The 18,275-nt window shown below is 36.5% G+C and overlaps 1 protein-coding gene across 1 annotated transcript in view; it reads right to left on the reverse strand.

The window, feature by feature from the left end:
- The window catches only part of aven (apoptosis, caspase activation inhibitor), a 49,711-nt gene that overhangs the window by 30,961 nt on the left and 475 nt on the right, over positions 1-18,275 (reverse strand). The window contains exon 2 of the mRNA XM_084738174.1: positions 13,973-14,144. Within this exon, the coding sequence (XP_084594300.1) occupies positions 13,973-14,144 (172 nt within the window). The remainder of the gene's footprint in view (positions 1-13,972; positions 14,145-18,275) is intronic.

Here is an 18,275-nt window from a genome sequence, read left to right on the forward strand (position 1 = left end):
AAAAACTTGTTTGCATCAAAGCGCCTTGTACTTAGCAACTGAGGAGGATGAGAGACAGTGTGATGACCTACCTGTATTTGACAAGTGTGTTTTTCACCTCGTTGGAGAGCGGAGCACAGAGGGAAAAAAGTCAGTGCGAGAGGGAACAGGGGAGGGGAAGAGTGAGCCAGCGAGGGAAGGTGTGAAGCTGTGAGAGGGAAACAGAGGAGAAGACGAACAGAGCAGAGCCGAGAAAGACACAGGGAGGAGAAACTGACAGAACTCTGCCAGACTGAAGAAGGAGTAAAGGAAAAAAGCAGCGTATCAAAGACCTGCCAAACGCCCCTTTAATGCTGGAGGATAGTGTTTTGTCAGAGCCATACAGGGGTGAGTATGTATTCTGTTTGATCTGCCTATTATGGCAAGAAATTAGGCAGTTCACAGCAGCTGCTGTCAACTTACTGAGTGTTCAGTAAAATAATAAATTCTAACATTATAAATTTTTTATTGCTGAACAGTAAATGCAGCCTGAGTAACTATATTAAATGAATCATGGAACAAGTGCTGGGGTTCATCAGTTGTCAGCAGTGCTTTTATAGTTCAGACTCCTGAGCTCTACAGAACATTTTGTACAATATGGATTTAAAAGAGCAGCTTTTGACATCTGGAAAAGGGTATTAAATTGATCCTGCGGGTTAAAATACACTTCAGTAAGTTTGATTATGGGTGTGTAATGGTGCTCAGTGTTTGTGTGTTTTTTTTTTACTCAGGAAAAAGTAGGAGGTACAACAAGTGAGATGATTTGATTTAAGGTAACATTAAAAACCATGGGGATGATGTCAAGTCATATGACTGGCATCCCAACACTTGTGCCACTGTGTTAAAAATAAACACTACAGAGCTTTTTCCAAACAGGTTTTACAAATGAACTAGAAATGAAACAATCAGCAATTAGTTAAAATGGATGAAATTAATATTTTAAGTACAAGTAGGGTTGCAAATTTTGTGCATTTTCCTAAACTGACTGAAACCCTAACAATCGATTAATCATTAATGCTAAATGGATACAAAAGGCATGTTTTTCCCCAATTTTTCCCTTGATTTTTCACATTTTTTTCTCATTTTAAGTGTCCTTATAAAATAAATGGCTCTACCAGAACAACAGTGTCAAATTGGGTGCACATATTGCCATTTCTAGAGTATCAGTTAAATTGTTACAGCAATTAAACGATTAATGATGTTAAAAATTCACTTGTTCTGTCTAGATAGATAAATATTAGTCTTGATGATTTTCTGCACCTGCTGAGACTAATGATTATTTTTTATAACATCAGAAAACAGTGAAAAATGTCCATGACCAAGAAAAGCAGTCGGTTTTCACACTGAGGAAGTTGGAGCCAATTTTTTTTTCCTGAAAATTACTTCATTCATTGAATAGTTGCCCATTAATTTCAACAATTGTTGCAGCCATGTAGTGAACTGGATAGGGTGCAAAATTTACTATTTTGTCCACCGGCCACTCAATAGATTACATTGGGTGTTTTTTGGCAGGTGAATTAAGTAAATCTACAAGTCACTTCCTTATTTTAGCAGCATTTGACTGGTGCATGGTGCTAACTGTGTGCCCTAAAACTGGATATTATTGGATTTGGACAGCAAATTGGACAAAACAGGAAATATGAAAACAACATTCTCAGCTCTGGGAAACTACCAGAAGCATCTTTGACTATTTTATGAAATATTTAGGTCAAACATTGAATTATTTAATTGAGAAAATAAATGGCAGAATAATCAATAATGGAGATCACTGATTTTGATATTCCTGCATTTCTCCTCTTTTTTTCCATGATCATAAATTGAATATTTTGGTGTTTGGGGGTTTGTTAGTCAGTCAAAACAAGCACTATAAAGACATGAACTATGGCTCTGGGATACTGTGATGGGCATCTTCTGAAATATAAGGCAGAATAATCAATGATGGAGATAACTGTTGGGTGCAGCTCTTTGGGTGTAACATTTTCTGATATTTTATGGATCAAACAACTAATCGATTCATGGAGAAAATGAACAAAGTAACAGAATAATGAAAAACCACTGTTAGTCGCAGCCCTAGACATGACCTCCGGCTCGGAGAAACTGTGATGGGCATCTTTTACTAATTCCTGACATTTTATAAACCTTAATGATTAACTGAGTTATTAAGAAGTTGCACCGCAGTTTAACAGATAGTGAAAACACACACATAATAAAGACTCCCATGTTAACATATCGACGCTAAAACAATGGCACAGGTATTTAAAGATGAAAGTGGGTAGACTGCTCTGTGGGATGATCTCTCTTTGAAGTGTCTATGATCCACCTGCTGCTTTATTTAACCTTACACCATCCTCCACTGGCTTCATCATGATCAGAAACTGCAGGGAAACAAACCGAGCACCTATAATACTTCCTTTTCCTATTTTTGCCAAGCAGACAGTACACGACTTGCCTCATTCCTCTGCTTTGACGCCAGTCTCTTCCAGCGTGGATGGCTAATCAAGTATCCATAACGACACCGGAACATATAAATTAATGGCATGATTGGGACTATTCATCTCAGTTAAGAAAACGTCCTTGTGTTTGTCAATCTAGTTAGCTGAATCACTGAGGCTCTAATGCGATTTCCTTTTGTCTCATTATGATTGAGCCTTGATAGGTGCCCATTAGCGGCCTTGGTAAACTACGGCTGCGGGGGAGGAGGATTGATCCCTGTGTTAATGTGTACAGATAGATGACCGTGTTAGGATGTAAATAACTGCCCAGCAATTCCCCCAAGTCATACAAGCACACACAAAGAAGAAGAGAATTGCACCATGTGTGCATTACCCATAGCAACAGCACAATTAACCCCCAACAATGCAAAGACTGAGACAAGACCTGACAAAGTAAAATCACCTTCAGGTTACAAAGTAGTCGACAGCAATTCATGCCTTAAGGCTTCCTGGCAAATTGTTTTAATTCAATCAATGCAGCTGCCATTTATTCACTAAATTCACCTCTTTGCTTTGCTTTGAGATTTTCAAGGTGATGAAAATCTTTATGCACAACAGCAGTTTCTAAGTGCGCTAGTCCTCAAATATTTCTAGCATCAAAACCGTGAGGTCTCATCTTTGAAAAGAAGCCTCAAGTCTGGACGTCACAGAAAAAGGTCGACTGAGTCCTCACTTCCGGACACGCTGAATTCTTAGCGCTGAATGTAATAGAACGTGTAATCAAGAGTCAATCAAAACACATGAATGCTAAAAGCACTTGGGATGTTTGGACAAGCGGTCCAGCTTCATAATAGCCAACCAGGAGGCCAGAAAACAACAGAAAACACTATGACCTTCAATTCAAATCAAACAGTCTGTTTACATAATTTCCCTGTCAGGCTCCATTTTTCCTAATCACACTCAGTACAGTACAGTAGAGCTTTCAATAGAGCTTTTGCAAATAGAAAGTCAGTCACTGTATGTGCTTCCAGCTCAATTATATATCTTTAAATAGACTGGCAAGGCAAATTCAATGAAAAGGTGACACTCTTTACGGTGCTTATGCTTTAATTTCCCAATTGCCAATTCAAGTTTTATGCATTCATCTCTATTGTATGCATGAACAATGTCGATTTTGAAGGCCCCTGTGGAGAAAAAGCCATACTGTCTCCACCATAATAACCACAAAATATAATATAAAAAATAAAATTATCAAACTAAAAATCTCCGCCTGCTTCTTCTTAACTGACTGACACACGACTCACTATAAATTTGCGTGGAAAAATGTAAACACAGGTTCATTTAATCTGAATTAAAGGAGATTTCAATCCAGTGGCAGGCATTAAGAATAACTATATAAATGAAGAAAAGATTACTTGAGAAAAGATTACTTTGTCTCCTAATTAGAGGCATGCTGACGACCATCTACTGTAGATGATACACTGATTATCGATAAGTAACAACTCCACCATCAAACGATCCGAACTATTCCTTTAATGCTCTTTGTGGGAAACTACATTCACTGGAGCACCAAATGCATTTGGATACATTAAACAGAGGAACTGGTCAAACAGACCGAGGTTATATAAATGGAGATTATATAAACAACAGTGACAGGTTCTGCATTAGAACATGTTGGGTAGATTTGTAAAAATGAAAAGAGTGGGATGTATGGGCCGCTCTTATAGTATATTACAGTGCCAGTGTGGATGAGGCACTAAGGTCTTTTACTTTAGTAAAAAACTACCAACACTACAGTGGAGATTCTGTTACAAGTAAAAGTGAAAAAATGATTGAGTAAAGTAAAAGTATTATCATCCAAAGTACTCACTATGGAGAGTGTCCCGTTGTGGAATAATGCATAGTCAGTGGCAGAAAAAGCACTCAATCCTTTTTCTTAAATAAAAGAAAGACCACAGCCTAAAAATACTCTATTAATACTCTATCATCAGCAAAATGTAAAGCTATATTAGAATTTAGATTTTTTTTACTCCCTAATATCGTTGTCATCGCTGACCCAAAAAGTCCAGTATCAGTCAGACCATACTATGATACCACTGTATACATAGTAACTAAACTGTAGATAAGTAAAACTGTATCAGACAACTACATCAGATCATATTTATATACATATATTAAGTAATTAGTCAGTATATCCCTCTAAAACATAGTGGAGCAGAATTGTAAAGAAGCATTGAATGGCAAACTCAAAACACCCCCAAAATTTACTTGAATAAATTTACTTAGTTACATTTCACCATTGTGTACAATATATAATTGGACTATGATTATTGATGCATTAAAGCTACTACAAGTAACTTTTCTATTTTGTTGGTTTTGGAGGCCACTGTGGAGCAAAGCAGTTGTGTTTCCACTATTATAATCAAAAAATATAACATCAAAGATAAAATTATCGAAGTAAAAATCTCCTGGCTCATGTAATATTCACTGTGACTTATCTTACTTGATAATAATTTATCATATCTGTAAAGTAACAAAAGTTTCCAAATGGATGTGGTGTAGTAAAAGTACAATGGACGTAACGAAGTATTCATAGTAGAAGTGGCAGAAAATGGAAATGCCAAAGTAAAGTACAAAGTTGATCAACAGATTTCAACTGTTAAAGTCTGTAACATTTATCTATATTTCCTGATTTAGGTTTATTTCATTTCATTTCATATTGACAAAACAATCTCACCTCAAATTCCAGTAAGTAGCTGTTCAGGGGCTTTCGATCATACCACATGAGCTTCATCTAGAGAGGAAGTTTGACTACTTGTTATGGAACACTGTTAAGACTTCTTGCAAACACTTTAAATTCTTTATTAGAATCACAATTTTTAAATTAAAGTGTTGAACACGAAATCATGAATTTAGATGAATAACAGCTTTGTTTATAGTTATTCCTGGCCTGACGTTAAGCCAGAAAATCACTGCCTCTCTCCATCTGTTGCGCCTGGCACTGGAGTTGTGAAGCAACAGTAGTTCTTGCCAGTCAAAAGGGAACTTGAAGATCTTCTCTCTGTCACAGAAGACCGTTAATCTCCACTCCAATTTTAACACTTTTTTCACAGTTTAAAATCAGAGATGTGGGCAGCGACTCACAGGTCTTGAACCAGGCTCATGTTAAAAGTGTTGACAGGTGTATTTTCACTCTCCTGGACAGGAAGAAGAGCTAAGAATAGTGGGGGTTTTTTTACTACACAAGATTTTTTAAATATTAGATTATATTATACTTACTTACACTGACTGCCAAGAGCCACCAGCCCTCAGTCTCATGTTTTTACAGGAATCTACCAAGGAATAATAATCAGTGTGGTAATAACTTTTACCATACTAGTTAAAGTTGCAACACAGCACCAGCATCTCAGACCAATGGTCCATAAAATGTCAGAAAATTGCAAAAATGCCTTTCAGTGTTTCCCAGAGTCCATTGATGACATCCTCAGATGTCTCAAATTTGTCCCCAGTTCGAAGATATTCAGGTTACTGTTATAAAGGAGTACAGAAACCAGACAATATTCACATTTAAGAAGCTGAAATCAGAGAATTTGGACTTTTTTCTTAAAAAAAAACTTTAATAAAAACATAATAAATGCTTAATCACTGCATCTCTAAGGCGAATATGAGGAAATTACTCGCCGGGCCGCCATGAAAACAGACGTTGGGAGGACTAAGAGGGACTCACTTGGACTAACACACATGTGCAGCCAGACCAGATAAACAATGAAACTCGGTTACAACTAACTAACCCCTAACTAGTCCAATCTTAAGAAATTGTTGCAGAACTATGTTTTAAATTTGTGACTGACTTTTCTGTATCAATTTAAAATCTTTCAAGGGAGAACTGTGATGTATCTAAGAATCAATTTTTTTCCCTTACCTCAGGCTCAAGTAGAGAAGAGTCAGCGCACCGACTCTGTAATGTTAAACTGCAATATCGATCTAAAGTTTGCCAACTTAAACTAACATAAGCTACTGTTCATACAGACACAGTGAGACTGTAGCAGAAAAAGCCCTGAATGTATTAAACTGAGCGAGGGTGCTTTGTATTGATTATGAATGTAACTTTTAATTTAAACAGAAGAGTCTTCGGGGCTGCACCTAATGACTATTTTCATCATCGACTGATCATTTGAACTATAAAATCCCAGATAATTGTGGAAAATGTGCATCCCAATTCCCCAAAGTGCAACTTGGCATATTGAGATAAGATAAAATAATCATTTATGATTCCCACATGTGGAAATTTGCTGTGTTATAGCAGAATCAATTAAAAGCAAGATATCTAATAAATAAGTAAATAGCAAGGTAAACATAAGATTGTACTCCATAGAATGTCAGACAACAAATGATCTTAATTAGATGTATGCAAGGTTTTTAATAAGGTGTTTTTGTATAGAACAGTTTCAGTTTTCTTTAAGAAGCATAGAATAGTGTAATGGTATTGTAATCGAGCCTCGCCAAAATAACCTCATAAGGAAACAATAAACAGGACAATAACTTCAAACTTCTCAATTTAAATATTGTTATTTCTTCAGAACATTTTGTTATTTATTTAGAACATTTTATTTCTAAGTCTGCATGTCCCAGTGGAAGTTGTGGTTATTCACAAGGTTAATGTTTTGGCATATAGCTGATTAGATCGCACACAATTTAATTCAAACAAGTAATCACTTGTTCAGTTTTTCAGGTTTATAAAAAACAACTTTCACGAAAATCAGCTGACAATTAAGCGACTTGCAGTTGTTTTGTAATGAAGTCCGCATCTTTCATTTGTTTACTGGAGGACCTTTAACGCTTCGATATGGCGATTGGTAGAGATCGGTATAACAGAGATCGCCATCGTCTCGTATCGTGCCTAACTCTAGTGGATCATAACAGATTGGGTATAGAATTAATCTGCAGATTCTCCAGTTTAAGACGAACCAAAAGTTTTCTATGGATGTCACCTTTTGAGCCACGAGACAACATTTTTCATAATTTTCTGACATTTTACGTACCAAAAAACTAATTGACTAATCGAGAAAATAATCATCAGTTTAATCGACAATGAAAAGAATGTCAGTTGAAGCCCTCGTTGCAGATTAATTTTCTATCAATTGATCAATGGACTAGTGGTTTCAAATCTTCTTTTAAAAGTTACATGGTCTCACTATAACAAAACTTCAATGCTTCCTGCCCTTTAATGTCAGAAACAAAACAACCCCCACCCACTCACATATATATTTATTTATGTCTTGTTTTAGGATGTTCATATGTGCTCGGCTCTGCCGACACTCGACGGCAACATTATTAGATAGAAAGTGTCTTCTTATGACATCCAGCATCCTTGTAGTTAGATAACAATGACTTTGTGGCATAAACATTGTACCTATTAGATTAAAATGTTGTGAAATTGGGTCGTCGTCTCACTCGTGTCTAACGCCTCCAACACGCTGTAGGTAAAGCTCTGTGCTCTCGACTTTCTGCTCTGGGACTTTGAATCTCATAAGAATTGCTGCTCTAGGCCATTTCTATCCTGAAATACATAACATCTGCACGTACTTCTGACCTGTACATCCTGCCCAATCAAACAAAACAAACAGAGAACTGCAACACTTCAACACCTTGGATACAATAAGTGATGGTGATATAAGCCCCACAATAAGAAGTATTCTATAATACCTTTAGCTGAGAGGTAAAGGGAGGTTTCTGTGGCAAATTCCTGATTTCACAGCTACCTTAATTGGCCAGAAAAACGACTCTTGAAAGCATCACCTCCCACGTACAATTAAGTATCCTCTAGAGAGCGGCAGCCTCTTGCTGTACGGCATGACTAATCTGACAATGTGGGCAAAATACAGAGAGAGTCAAACAACTCACAGGAGAACCTTTGGCATTTACGCTACAAGAGAAGAGAGACACGCTGCTGCAACACTCTCTAACTCTCTAATGGCGTGAGAAAAAAAACAACAGGTCTATAAAAACAGTTAGCTGCTTAAACACTCATCCAGAGGTAAAAATGGCCTTATAACTTCCTCCCAAAACACAGTCCCGCACAGACAGTCAGTGTCAAAGAAATCTGATCAGACTTTTTGTTGAATAACATAAAGCACTTGCTCAGAAAGCATTTAATAGCATATTGAATTCAAAAAATTTGAGTTTTGGTCCAAATATAGCATATTTAACTTTTCACATCCATCAGCAAATCTTATATAATTGCTTAACTAACTAGGTTTTCATAAATAAAATGGATATTCTAGGATATAAATGATAGGTGTTATTTTAGATATGTTTTTTTATCTTGTAAATTTATTTTAATGCCAAAAATGTAAGTCAGAAAAGTATTGTTTCCATAAACCTGCATCCACTGATGGCAGAAATGGTCCATTTTTTCCTTCCTAATACCGATTACCATACCTGAATTTTGTGTATCAGTCGATACCATGTAGAACACAACCAATATATCAGTCAACTGATATTATCAACCCAATATTTTCCTATGACAGCTACATCAGTCTATGGCATCAGCATACATGTCATCTGAGAAGCACTGAAAACCTTTTATCAAAGAGAAAATAATGCAGATCGTGTTTTATTTCTTAGCTTTATAGGCACCACTTTATGTATATTTGATCCTTTGTATTAATTCAGGCTTATAAAAAACTGCAAATAACACTTATTTTCATGACCAATTAATCTGTCGACCTTTTTTTTTTAATTAATTCATTAGTTGGTCGGTCCATAAAATGTGAGAAAATGGTGAAAAATGTTGATCACTGCTTCCCAAAGTGATTGTTTTTGAAAGATATTCAATATCATGTAACAGAGGACTTGATCAAAAAATGTCAGAACTGTCTGTTGCGTCAGAAAATAATGCTGACTAGAGCTGAGAGAATGAACTGAAACAGTAAAGCTGTGGGCTGTAAAACCAGTGATGTCGAGTGGGTCCCAGGGAAACTGAATGGGTGCCCAATAAAACTTCTGTTTTTTTGGACAAATCTGTGTTTGTTGTATGGTTGTATTCATGGTTATGTTGAAAATGTACCCAAATCAGAAAACTTTTTTTACAAAACAAGACATACAAGTCTATAAAACTAAAGCAAAACAACATGGTCTTTTTCTTTAATGATATTTTGAAACTTTTTTTCTTTTCCTTTCTGGAACAAAGTACACAAGAAGCATGCAGAAATGGTAAGAAAATGGTGGCTGGGTGAAAGAGAAAAACTACATTTGTTTGGTTTATTTCTATGGTTTTAACACGGTGCGTCACCTGGACAGTAACACATCATCAACATGAGCGAATAAATCAACAATTAAAGTTGATTGTTCTTGAATGTGGCCACATGGTTTTATTTATCAACACCAAATACAGCCTTGATTGTTGAAATGAAATGTGTGGTGAGTATTAGTCTTGTGGTGGCAAAAGAAGGATGTCGCATGACTCAAACTATGAACACAGGATGATATTGGATTTTTGCAGATATCTGATATGCTCACATTTTCTTAATCATTTTGGCAGATGCCAATACCATTCTGCAGTTTTTCCACGTAAGTGGAGAGAAAATCAAGTCTCCCCTGTAGTGAATGAAGTTATTCCTGCTCTTATTGTGATGGCCCACAGGCAGATGCAGACGTAAAACACAATGCTTTTCCAAAATGTTCACATTCACTGGGCAGAATAAGAAAACTATAGTTTTTTTCTATTTGCAATGATCAGGATGACAGTCCTTAAGATGATAATTAAATTTATAGTGTTGAAGGAATGTGATCTGGGTCCTTCTATGACTGATGCAGCATCAGCAATCACCGCAAACAGAAACTTTGATTTACGGTTTGAGACAAAAAAAACTCCAAACAAAGACATATTTGCAGCACTGGCATGTAATTAAAGTCATGGTTTTCAGACTGTCAGCATTGGCTTGAACTGCCAGTGTTTCATTTTAAAGCCTTTTTCTGCTGACACCAATGATGTGCCGATAATAATGTACATCTCCACTTTATTTCTATGATTTCAACATGGATTTGTTGTTCACAAAGTAGCATTATCAAAAAAAAAAAGCAAAAAGCTGGATACATCAATATTGAGTTCAGTGGGTTATTTCATATTTTAATGCGTCAGAGACGCAGGACACGTGTCTTGCAACTAGTGCTTGAGGATATGGCTTATAAATAATATCCCAATATTTTTAGACTGGTCTGCTGTATGCAATATATATCTCTAAATACTCATTTTCTCTAAAATAACATACCAAAAATTTTCAAATAATACAAATGAATATAGGAACATTCTATATAATAGGATGCATTGCTGTAGATTAAACTACCCAGTATTATATAATGCAGTTAGGAATGGGTGATATGGACATCGGTGCTTTCACAAAATATCAACACAATGAGTTTGTAGACAAATAATTATCACTTTACAGTAATGCACCAGGAAAACACAACATTTATACCATATCATGATCCAACAACATTCAAAATCTAAGATGATAAATATCAAGATACCGATATATTATTGATATATCACCTCATCCTACTAGCACCATCACTGCAAAACCAAAACAAAGAGCTGAAAACACTAAGATGCTTCATAGAGCTGAGGAGAAAAGCGGAATCAGCTGATAATCCTGTGAGTTTGTCACTATGAGAAAAACCTTTCAGATGCCTCCTTGTACAGATTAAAATATTGAGACCATTATCACATGGTGGAACTCATCTTCCACCCACAACAGGCCTTTAAAAGAACTAATTTACCAAAATATAAATGGATGATGAAAAAAGTCAAATCTTCAGTTCATTTATATGCCATTTTTGGTAAAAAAGGAAACTAAATCACATCAGTGGAACACAAAAACACGGGATGATGTCAGTTAATTAATACAAGGCCATTGTGTTGGTGTAACCCTACTTTGAATAATGGCATCCTAATACACATATTACATCCTGCTGATTTATAAAATTCAAATGACCCAGCGCTCGATAATATGAAACCAAACGTTTCTAGACTTTTAACCCACAACACATTAATGTAGTGAGATATACACTTTGTGCTACAGTATGTTATTAAATCTACTCAGTCAGGCTGAGAAGGGATCTGGGTGAAAGTGGCCGCTAAGTTGACACCAGATTTGTACATCAAATCCATTAAGCATTCCTGTCATAATGACGAGTGTCACGTAGAAACTGACCTACACTGTTCCTTATAACAACTATTTTCATAATTGGCCAATCATTAAGTAATTTAAACAAAATTGCCTTTTCAACATATCAAATATTAAGATTTTCTGCTTTTCTCTATTTCATATTACTGTAATGCTCTACCAGGTCACCTAGATTTACTATTTTGATATCTGATTCACTGATTTGAGCAATTTTTAAAGAAATAAAAGTCCATTTCTCTGATTCCTGCATCTTAACTTTGAATATTTTTTGGTTTCATTTGTCCTTTATGACAGTAAACAGAATATCTTTTGAGTTCTGGACAGAACAAGACGTTTGAGGATGTTATCTGTGCTTATGAAAACACTAATCAACATGTTTCACCAATTTTAGACATTTTACAGACCAGACAACTAATCGATTAATCAAGGGAATAATTGGTAGAGGCTGCAGCCCCATTTCCTTTCTGATATAGTGCATATAAAGGAAGGTCTGCACTGAAAATGCAGCCATATCACAAATACAATTCTATTAGCTACTAATTTAATTATTGTTTAGTTTAAAAGATGCTAGGTGAAACTGAAAAATTACATGACAGTTTCTTAAAGACAAAAGTGATGACTCCAAATTGACAAAGAAAAAGATGACTAAGTCTTTACTCAACTTGCTCCACAGTTTCTGAACCTAAACAATCTCTAAAAGCATCAGATAAGATAAAGGATGAAAGATAAGCAGCCTAAACTGACTAACCACAGTTGACATTTCCATTAAGTTCCTCTGGTGCAGCTGACAGACGAAGTACAAATACAGCCTGACAGTAACACACAGACACAAGGCTTCTGCCTGCCAAACCACCAGGGATGTTTGTTGCTTGGAAATAGATGACATAAATAAAGCTCATGAAAATAAGAGGCAAATAGAGGGAAGTTTCACTCACTGCCATCAGTCCAGGAAATACAAAGCTTCATAATTCACATTATACAAAGCCTGCTGCGAACTAAGGATGCTGCTGATACATGGTTTCTACTACTGATCTGCAGAAATCACCTGCTCATAACCAACTCTAATAGCAACTTTACTTCACCCTAATCTAATAATCCCACTTACACTGCCAACTAGTGGCAACAAAAAGTTTCTTCCAGCCGTGATGTGGTGTGGTACTATAGTGTCTGCTTAAGATTACAAATCAACAACCTGAGGGGAGAGATGAGTGAGTGAGGTGAAGGGGACAAGTTTTGTCAATCATCCCTTTATTGTTTTAAAAAACACCCTATTAGTTGTTATTATAGTAATTACAACCATTATTTTATCCTTATTCAATCATTTTTGTCCCCCCACAGTCACCCTTTCCTCCTCCACCCCCTTCCCTATGCACCTCACGCATGCACACACACACACACACACAAAACCAAAACAACACCAGACTGCGAATGATGTTTTGCTCTCTTGCTTCATGGCCAACTGTCCTGTCCTGTATTTACTGTTTTGTTTGGTCTGCACCATCCTGTCAACCTTCTGTCTTTTGTCTTGCAATTAATAATTAAAAAAAAAACAAAAAACAAATAAAAGATTAAAATTCTGGCAAAACTTTGTTTGGGGGGGGTTGATCCTCTGCTCTTTTTACCTTTAGCTAAACAAGCTACATCTGACTCCCCAAATTTAATCAGTCTTTAATGTGAAATCTCTCTCTGCTCTAATAAGACAGCACTGGGCTTCTTACTCATGTTCCTGTGGGGAGAGAAATCTCAACAGAAATAAGGATGAGCCCAGGAGGAGAAATACTGACGACTGAGGCTGAAATTAGCTAACAGAGACAAACAAGGAGCTTCCATGCAGCCATCTGACAGCAGCATCCATGCAAAGCAATTAAAAGATTAATTCCTTTACAACTAATGAGGAAACGGCGTCAAAACCATAAAAATACAACTGGATTCATTATCCCAGAAAGTCTAATACACAAATTAAAAGCCAACACAACAGCACAATCTCTCCTGTGTTGTTCCTTTAATCCAATGAGGGTTTGATCATTCCTGTTAAAAAATGAGTCAAGGTTTATTTGTGAAAACTAAAGCAAGCTTTGGGAGCAAATTGGCTTAATTTCTTTATTGTGCTGACTGTGCTTCTATTGCAAAAACTGACTGAGGACATTAAAAAATTCAAACCCCTACGCATTTATTTGTCAGTGTCACATTATTGTGCTGACTTACATGATTCTTCCTTTGAAAGAAATTCCTTCATGTGCTCAAATCTAAAGCCAAAAAACTGAGCATTATAGGAGTATTTCAGTTTTTCAGACGCCCGACTTCTCTCCAGCTTTTTGTGAGCAGAAACCTTACCTGCTGACTCCAGCAGGACGTGGTAGTCTGCTCCTCTCTGAGTGGGTGTGTCATCATCCGGTGCCTGTCGCTCTGACTCCGCATAGCGGTCCCAGTTTGACTCCAGTTTCCTCCTGGAGAAGACCTCCATCCTCTCATCTTCCTCCTGAAAGTTGTCCGCTTCATCTTGGCCCTTAAAGAGAACATGGTGGGATACACAAGGAGGAATGTGTGAATTAAGATGCATTAAAATTACACCAGGGGTGCTTTTCATATGGCACAAGCTAGGCCCATGTGATGTTTCAAGGCCAAGACTAAAGGCTAAAGTCTTTATACCTGTTTTAAATGGCCTAAGTGGAAGGCCGCCTGAAAAGCCAGCTATCATAGAAAGAGACAAGACACAATGACTCATACAAATGAGAAAAACAGCGCACACTCTCAGACAGTCTCCTCTAAAAGGCATTTATGGTGTTGCACTCAATTATACACCATAAAATAGACAGAAGTAGTTGGGTGAGGAATGAAAAAAGAGAGCTTGAAAGAGAGAAGTTCAAACCTGGCTTATTCTGACGTTGAACAAGGGGTTAGATGGTCTGACAAGCACTTAATTTTGTTGACCTTTATCTTGAATCTGCTTCACTCCAGCAGCCTAATTTAACCATTTTACATGAAGCTTCAGTAAGTCAAGCACTAGTTAGTAAAACTGAATATTTAAACACAAAATTAAGCTGAATTTTATATCTTGCACCCATAATTCAACAATTTCCTTCAGTTTATTTATGGCATAAAATAACTAATTAAAACCAAATATAAGAAAAATGAACACTTCACACATAAGTGTGATAAGAGTTGCCTTAAAATGATAGAAAACATAATTCGGAAAAATATATCTGATGTCTACTTTGATGTTTTAGTTTGCCCCATGTCCCATCTGAAAACATGGAAAGGAAGGACCTACTGCAGCCGGCCGCCAGGGGGCGATCACGACGCTTTGGCTTCACTTTTGGGAGCTGTCATGTCATCCATCTTTAATCAATGGTTGGGATACAGAGAGAGGAGGGACTTTTAGGAAATGTTTTGAAGTTCAAAAAGAGATTAACAATGTAGAGCAGAAAGTATATTAATTTATCAATTACTTGAGCAACAGAAAATTAGTCAGCCACTATTTTGCTAATCAAATAAATGTCTGGTTCACTTTCAAGCAGAATTTGCTGGTACCAGCTCCTTAAATTTGGGAATCTCATACAATTCTCTGCTTTATATATTATAACATACAGCTATATAATGTAAATTGAATAGGGATGTCACAATTCTTCAAATCCATAATTCAACTTGACTTCCAAGTTCACAATTCAGTTTTCAATTTCAACTTGTTTTTTGCACTGACAGCTATGTCATTGGTAAACTACGAGTTTTGATTTGTAAAGAACAACAGATCATTGGTTTAATGGCCTGACAACGGTCACTTACATTTTCAAATTATTTTCAAAGTGACAGTCTGTATCATGTGTAATATAACAGCCGGTAAGCTACACTATGTTGTCTTTTAAGTAATGTTTTTTTTTTTTCTTTGGACATGCTCCGGACAATGCAATTCAATTAATATTGAAATTGCATCACCCTTAAAATTGAACATCTTTTGGCTTTAGACTGGTGATTTAAAGACGCCACCTTGAGCTCTGGAAAACTGGCAGATACATTAAAATGAATACTCAATAATCAAGAAAATAATTGGCAGATTAATGGATAATGAAAATTATTGTTGGTTTGTTGGTTGCAGCCCTAGAACACTAGAAACAAATATATGCCTGTATCTCCTTGCAATTATCTGGAGGCCGACACCCATCCCAAAAATGTTTGCAGGTAGTGATTTACATTAATCTGCAAAAAACGACACTGCAGCTCCCAGTTCTTGTTTTATTCTACATGGGTGTGACCATATTTGGATAAAAATGAGACCACAGAAAGCTTCCACAGTTCCAGGGGACAATGTGAGGTCAACTTATGGCATCTTTTTCTTCTCTACCATCTTCCCACAGATGCAACCTTGGAAGTTTTAAAACAGCGGGTTTCATATGATGAAGTGTCAAAGGAGACTGTTCAAAAATCTGTCCTGGAACTGTTGGTTGGAAAATGTACGTGCACTAACTGGCAGGCCATGATGTAACCTTTGAAATAGGGCAGCAACTAATCATTATGTCTATCATCAATATATCTACCTATTATTTTCATGATTAATCAATTGGTCATCGCAGTTTTCCAGAGATCAAACTGACATTTAAATTGTGTCTTTTGCTCTTCACTGTCATAAATGACAAAGCAGCAAATCCTCACATTTAAGAGGCTGTAACCAGACAATGTTTGACACTTTGGTTTGAAACATTTCTGAAATGATTAATCAGTTATCAAAACATTTGGCAACTAATTTTTTTTTTGGGATCGACTAATTGAATAATCGACTAATCATTGCGGCTCTACTTAGAAACATGAAATCTTTCCAGAGACAAAGAGTATTTTGATATTAAATGATTTTGTATCATTTATCTAATCTTAGATGACAACACATGCAGAATTTGCAGACTGTGTTAAAAAGTTGGCTCATACAAAACTTAGTTTTTACTAACTAAACTTCTGCGGTGCTCCAACAATCCACAATTCAAAAAGCATTTTGTAAAGAGGTCAATAACACATAGCTCTTATTCATGACTGGTAGCTAAGGCCAACAAAAGTGTCAAGGTAAATGGCACATCGCACTGTATGACAAAGAACTGACGTCCATGCCAAAACTGAACTAATTAAATTTGTCTGAGACATCAAATTCTTCTTGCTTTGTGACAGAGAGACACAAACCGTTAATAATGCTGTCATGGAAATGTGCAGCATGAGCGGACAACATGTGGCTTTGCTCAGTTTTTCTGGTACCTTGTCAAAAATCACAAACACACAATATAATCATTAAAGACCCCATGGTAGCTATGGATGCACCAAAGGAGATTTTCATGATTGCAATCAAGGAGCCCCTTTATACCAAAAGAGATTTCTATAATTGCAATCACAGAGCCCCCATTGTTTCTTTTCTAATTCTGTAGTTACCATGGCGGGAGCATCAACTGACAGAACATCCTGGTGGAAATTAAAGATGAACCCTCTGGTGTCATAACTAAGGCCCAGATGATACAATGAAAAACTTAAAGCACTGCAGAAGACAATTCAAGTGCTTGATCACTGCGATGATACACCAAAAACGCCTCTCTCACAGGATCTCATTATGTGGATGTACAGTAGAGAATGTGATTGTGATCATGCTGACACCAGAGTTATTATACTTTATTAAAGTTTTTAAGCCTATTTCATTATTAATTTTGTGTTCAGTTCAGTTTAGTTTCAGTTCAGTTTCTTTATTGTTAGGTCAGTATTAATTTAGGTTTTTTCACTATAATGGGGGTATTTGTCAGGGGAAGGATTTAAGAAGTCCAGAACAGGCATTACAACATAAAGCAGCAACTAATAATTATTTTCATTGTTGATTAATCTGTCCAATATTTTGTTGATTAATCGATTAATTATTTGGCCCATAAAATGTCAGATAATGGTGAAAAGTGTTGATGAGTGCTTTGCAAGGCTCAAGATGACATCCTCAAATGTCAAATCCTCACACAGGGGTAAAAAAAATCTGAAAATATTCACATTTAAAAAGCTGGAATCAGATAAGTTTTACTTTTTTTTTCTTACAAAGTTACTAAAAACCAATTAATCAATAACCAAAATAGCTGAGAACCAATCAATTAGCAGCTGTATTATCACAGAAACACACAACATTGTGTGAGGGCAGTTGACACACAGCCATGTAGACGCAAAGTGTTTTAGTTTGAGTTTTGAGTTAATAACCTTGCTTGACACAAACCCACTTTTCTAATATCCATCAAGCAGCCGGTGTAAACAGCTTTATGGTTATTTATATTAAGGAAAACGCACAACTCAACAACTGCTGCAGAGAATCTGTTTTGATTTAAGGGGAAAAACGTCCCATACCTGCCAAACGTATTGACTTCATACCATATTTCTTTGTCTAACTTGGCACTGAGGTTATCCAGGTTATCTATCCCAGTGTTTCTCAACCCCTGCCCTGCATGTTTCAGATGTTTCCCTGCTCCACCACACCTGATTCAAATGATCAGGCTGCTATCAGTCTTCTGCAGAGGCTTGATGATGAGCTGATCATTTGAATCAGGTGTGGTGGAGCAGGGAAACATCTAAAACATGCAGGGCAGGAGTCCCTGAGGACCAGGATTGAGAAACACTAATCTATCCAACTTTATTTGAC

Source organism: Lutjanus erythropterus, chromosome 15 (genome assembly GCF_056507025.1).
Source record: "Lutjanus erythropterus isolate fLutEry1 chromosome 15, fLutEry1.hap2, whole genome shotgun sequence".
In the NCBI taxonomy this organism is placed as follows: Eukaryota; Metazoa; Chordata; class Actinopteri; order Lutjaniformes; family Lutjanidae; genus Lutjanus; species Lutjanus erythropterus.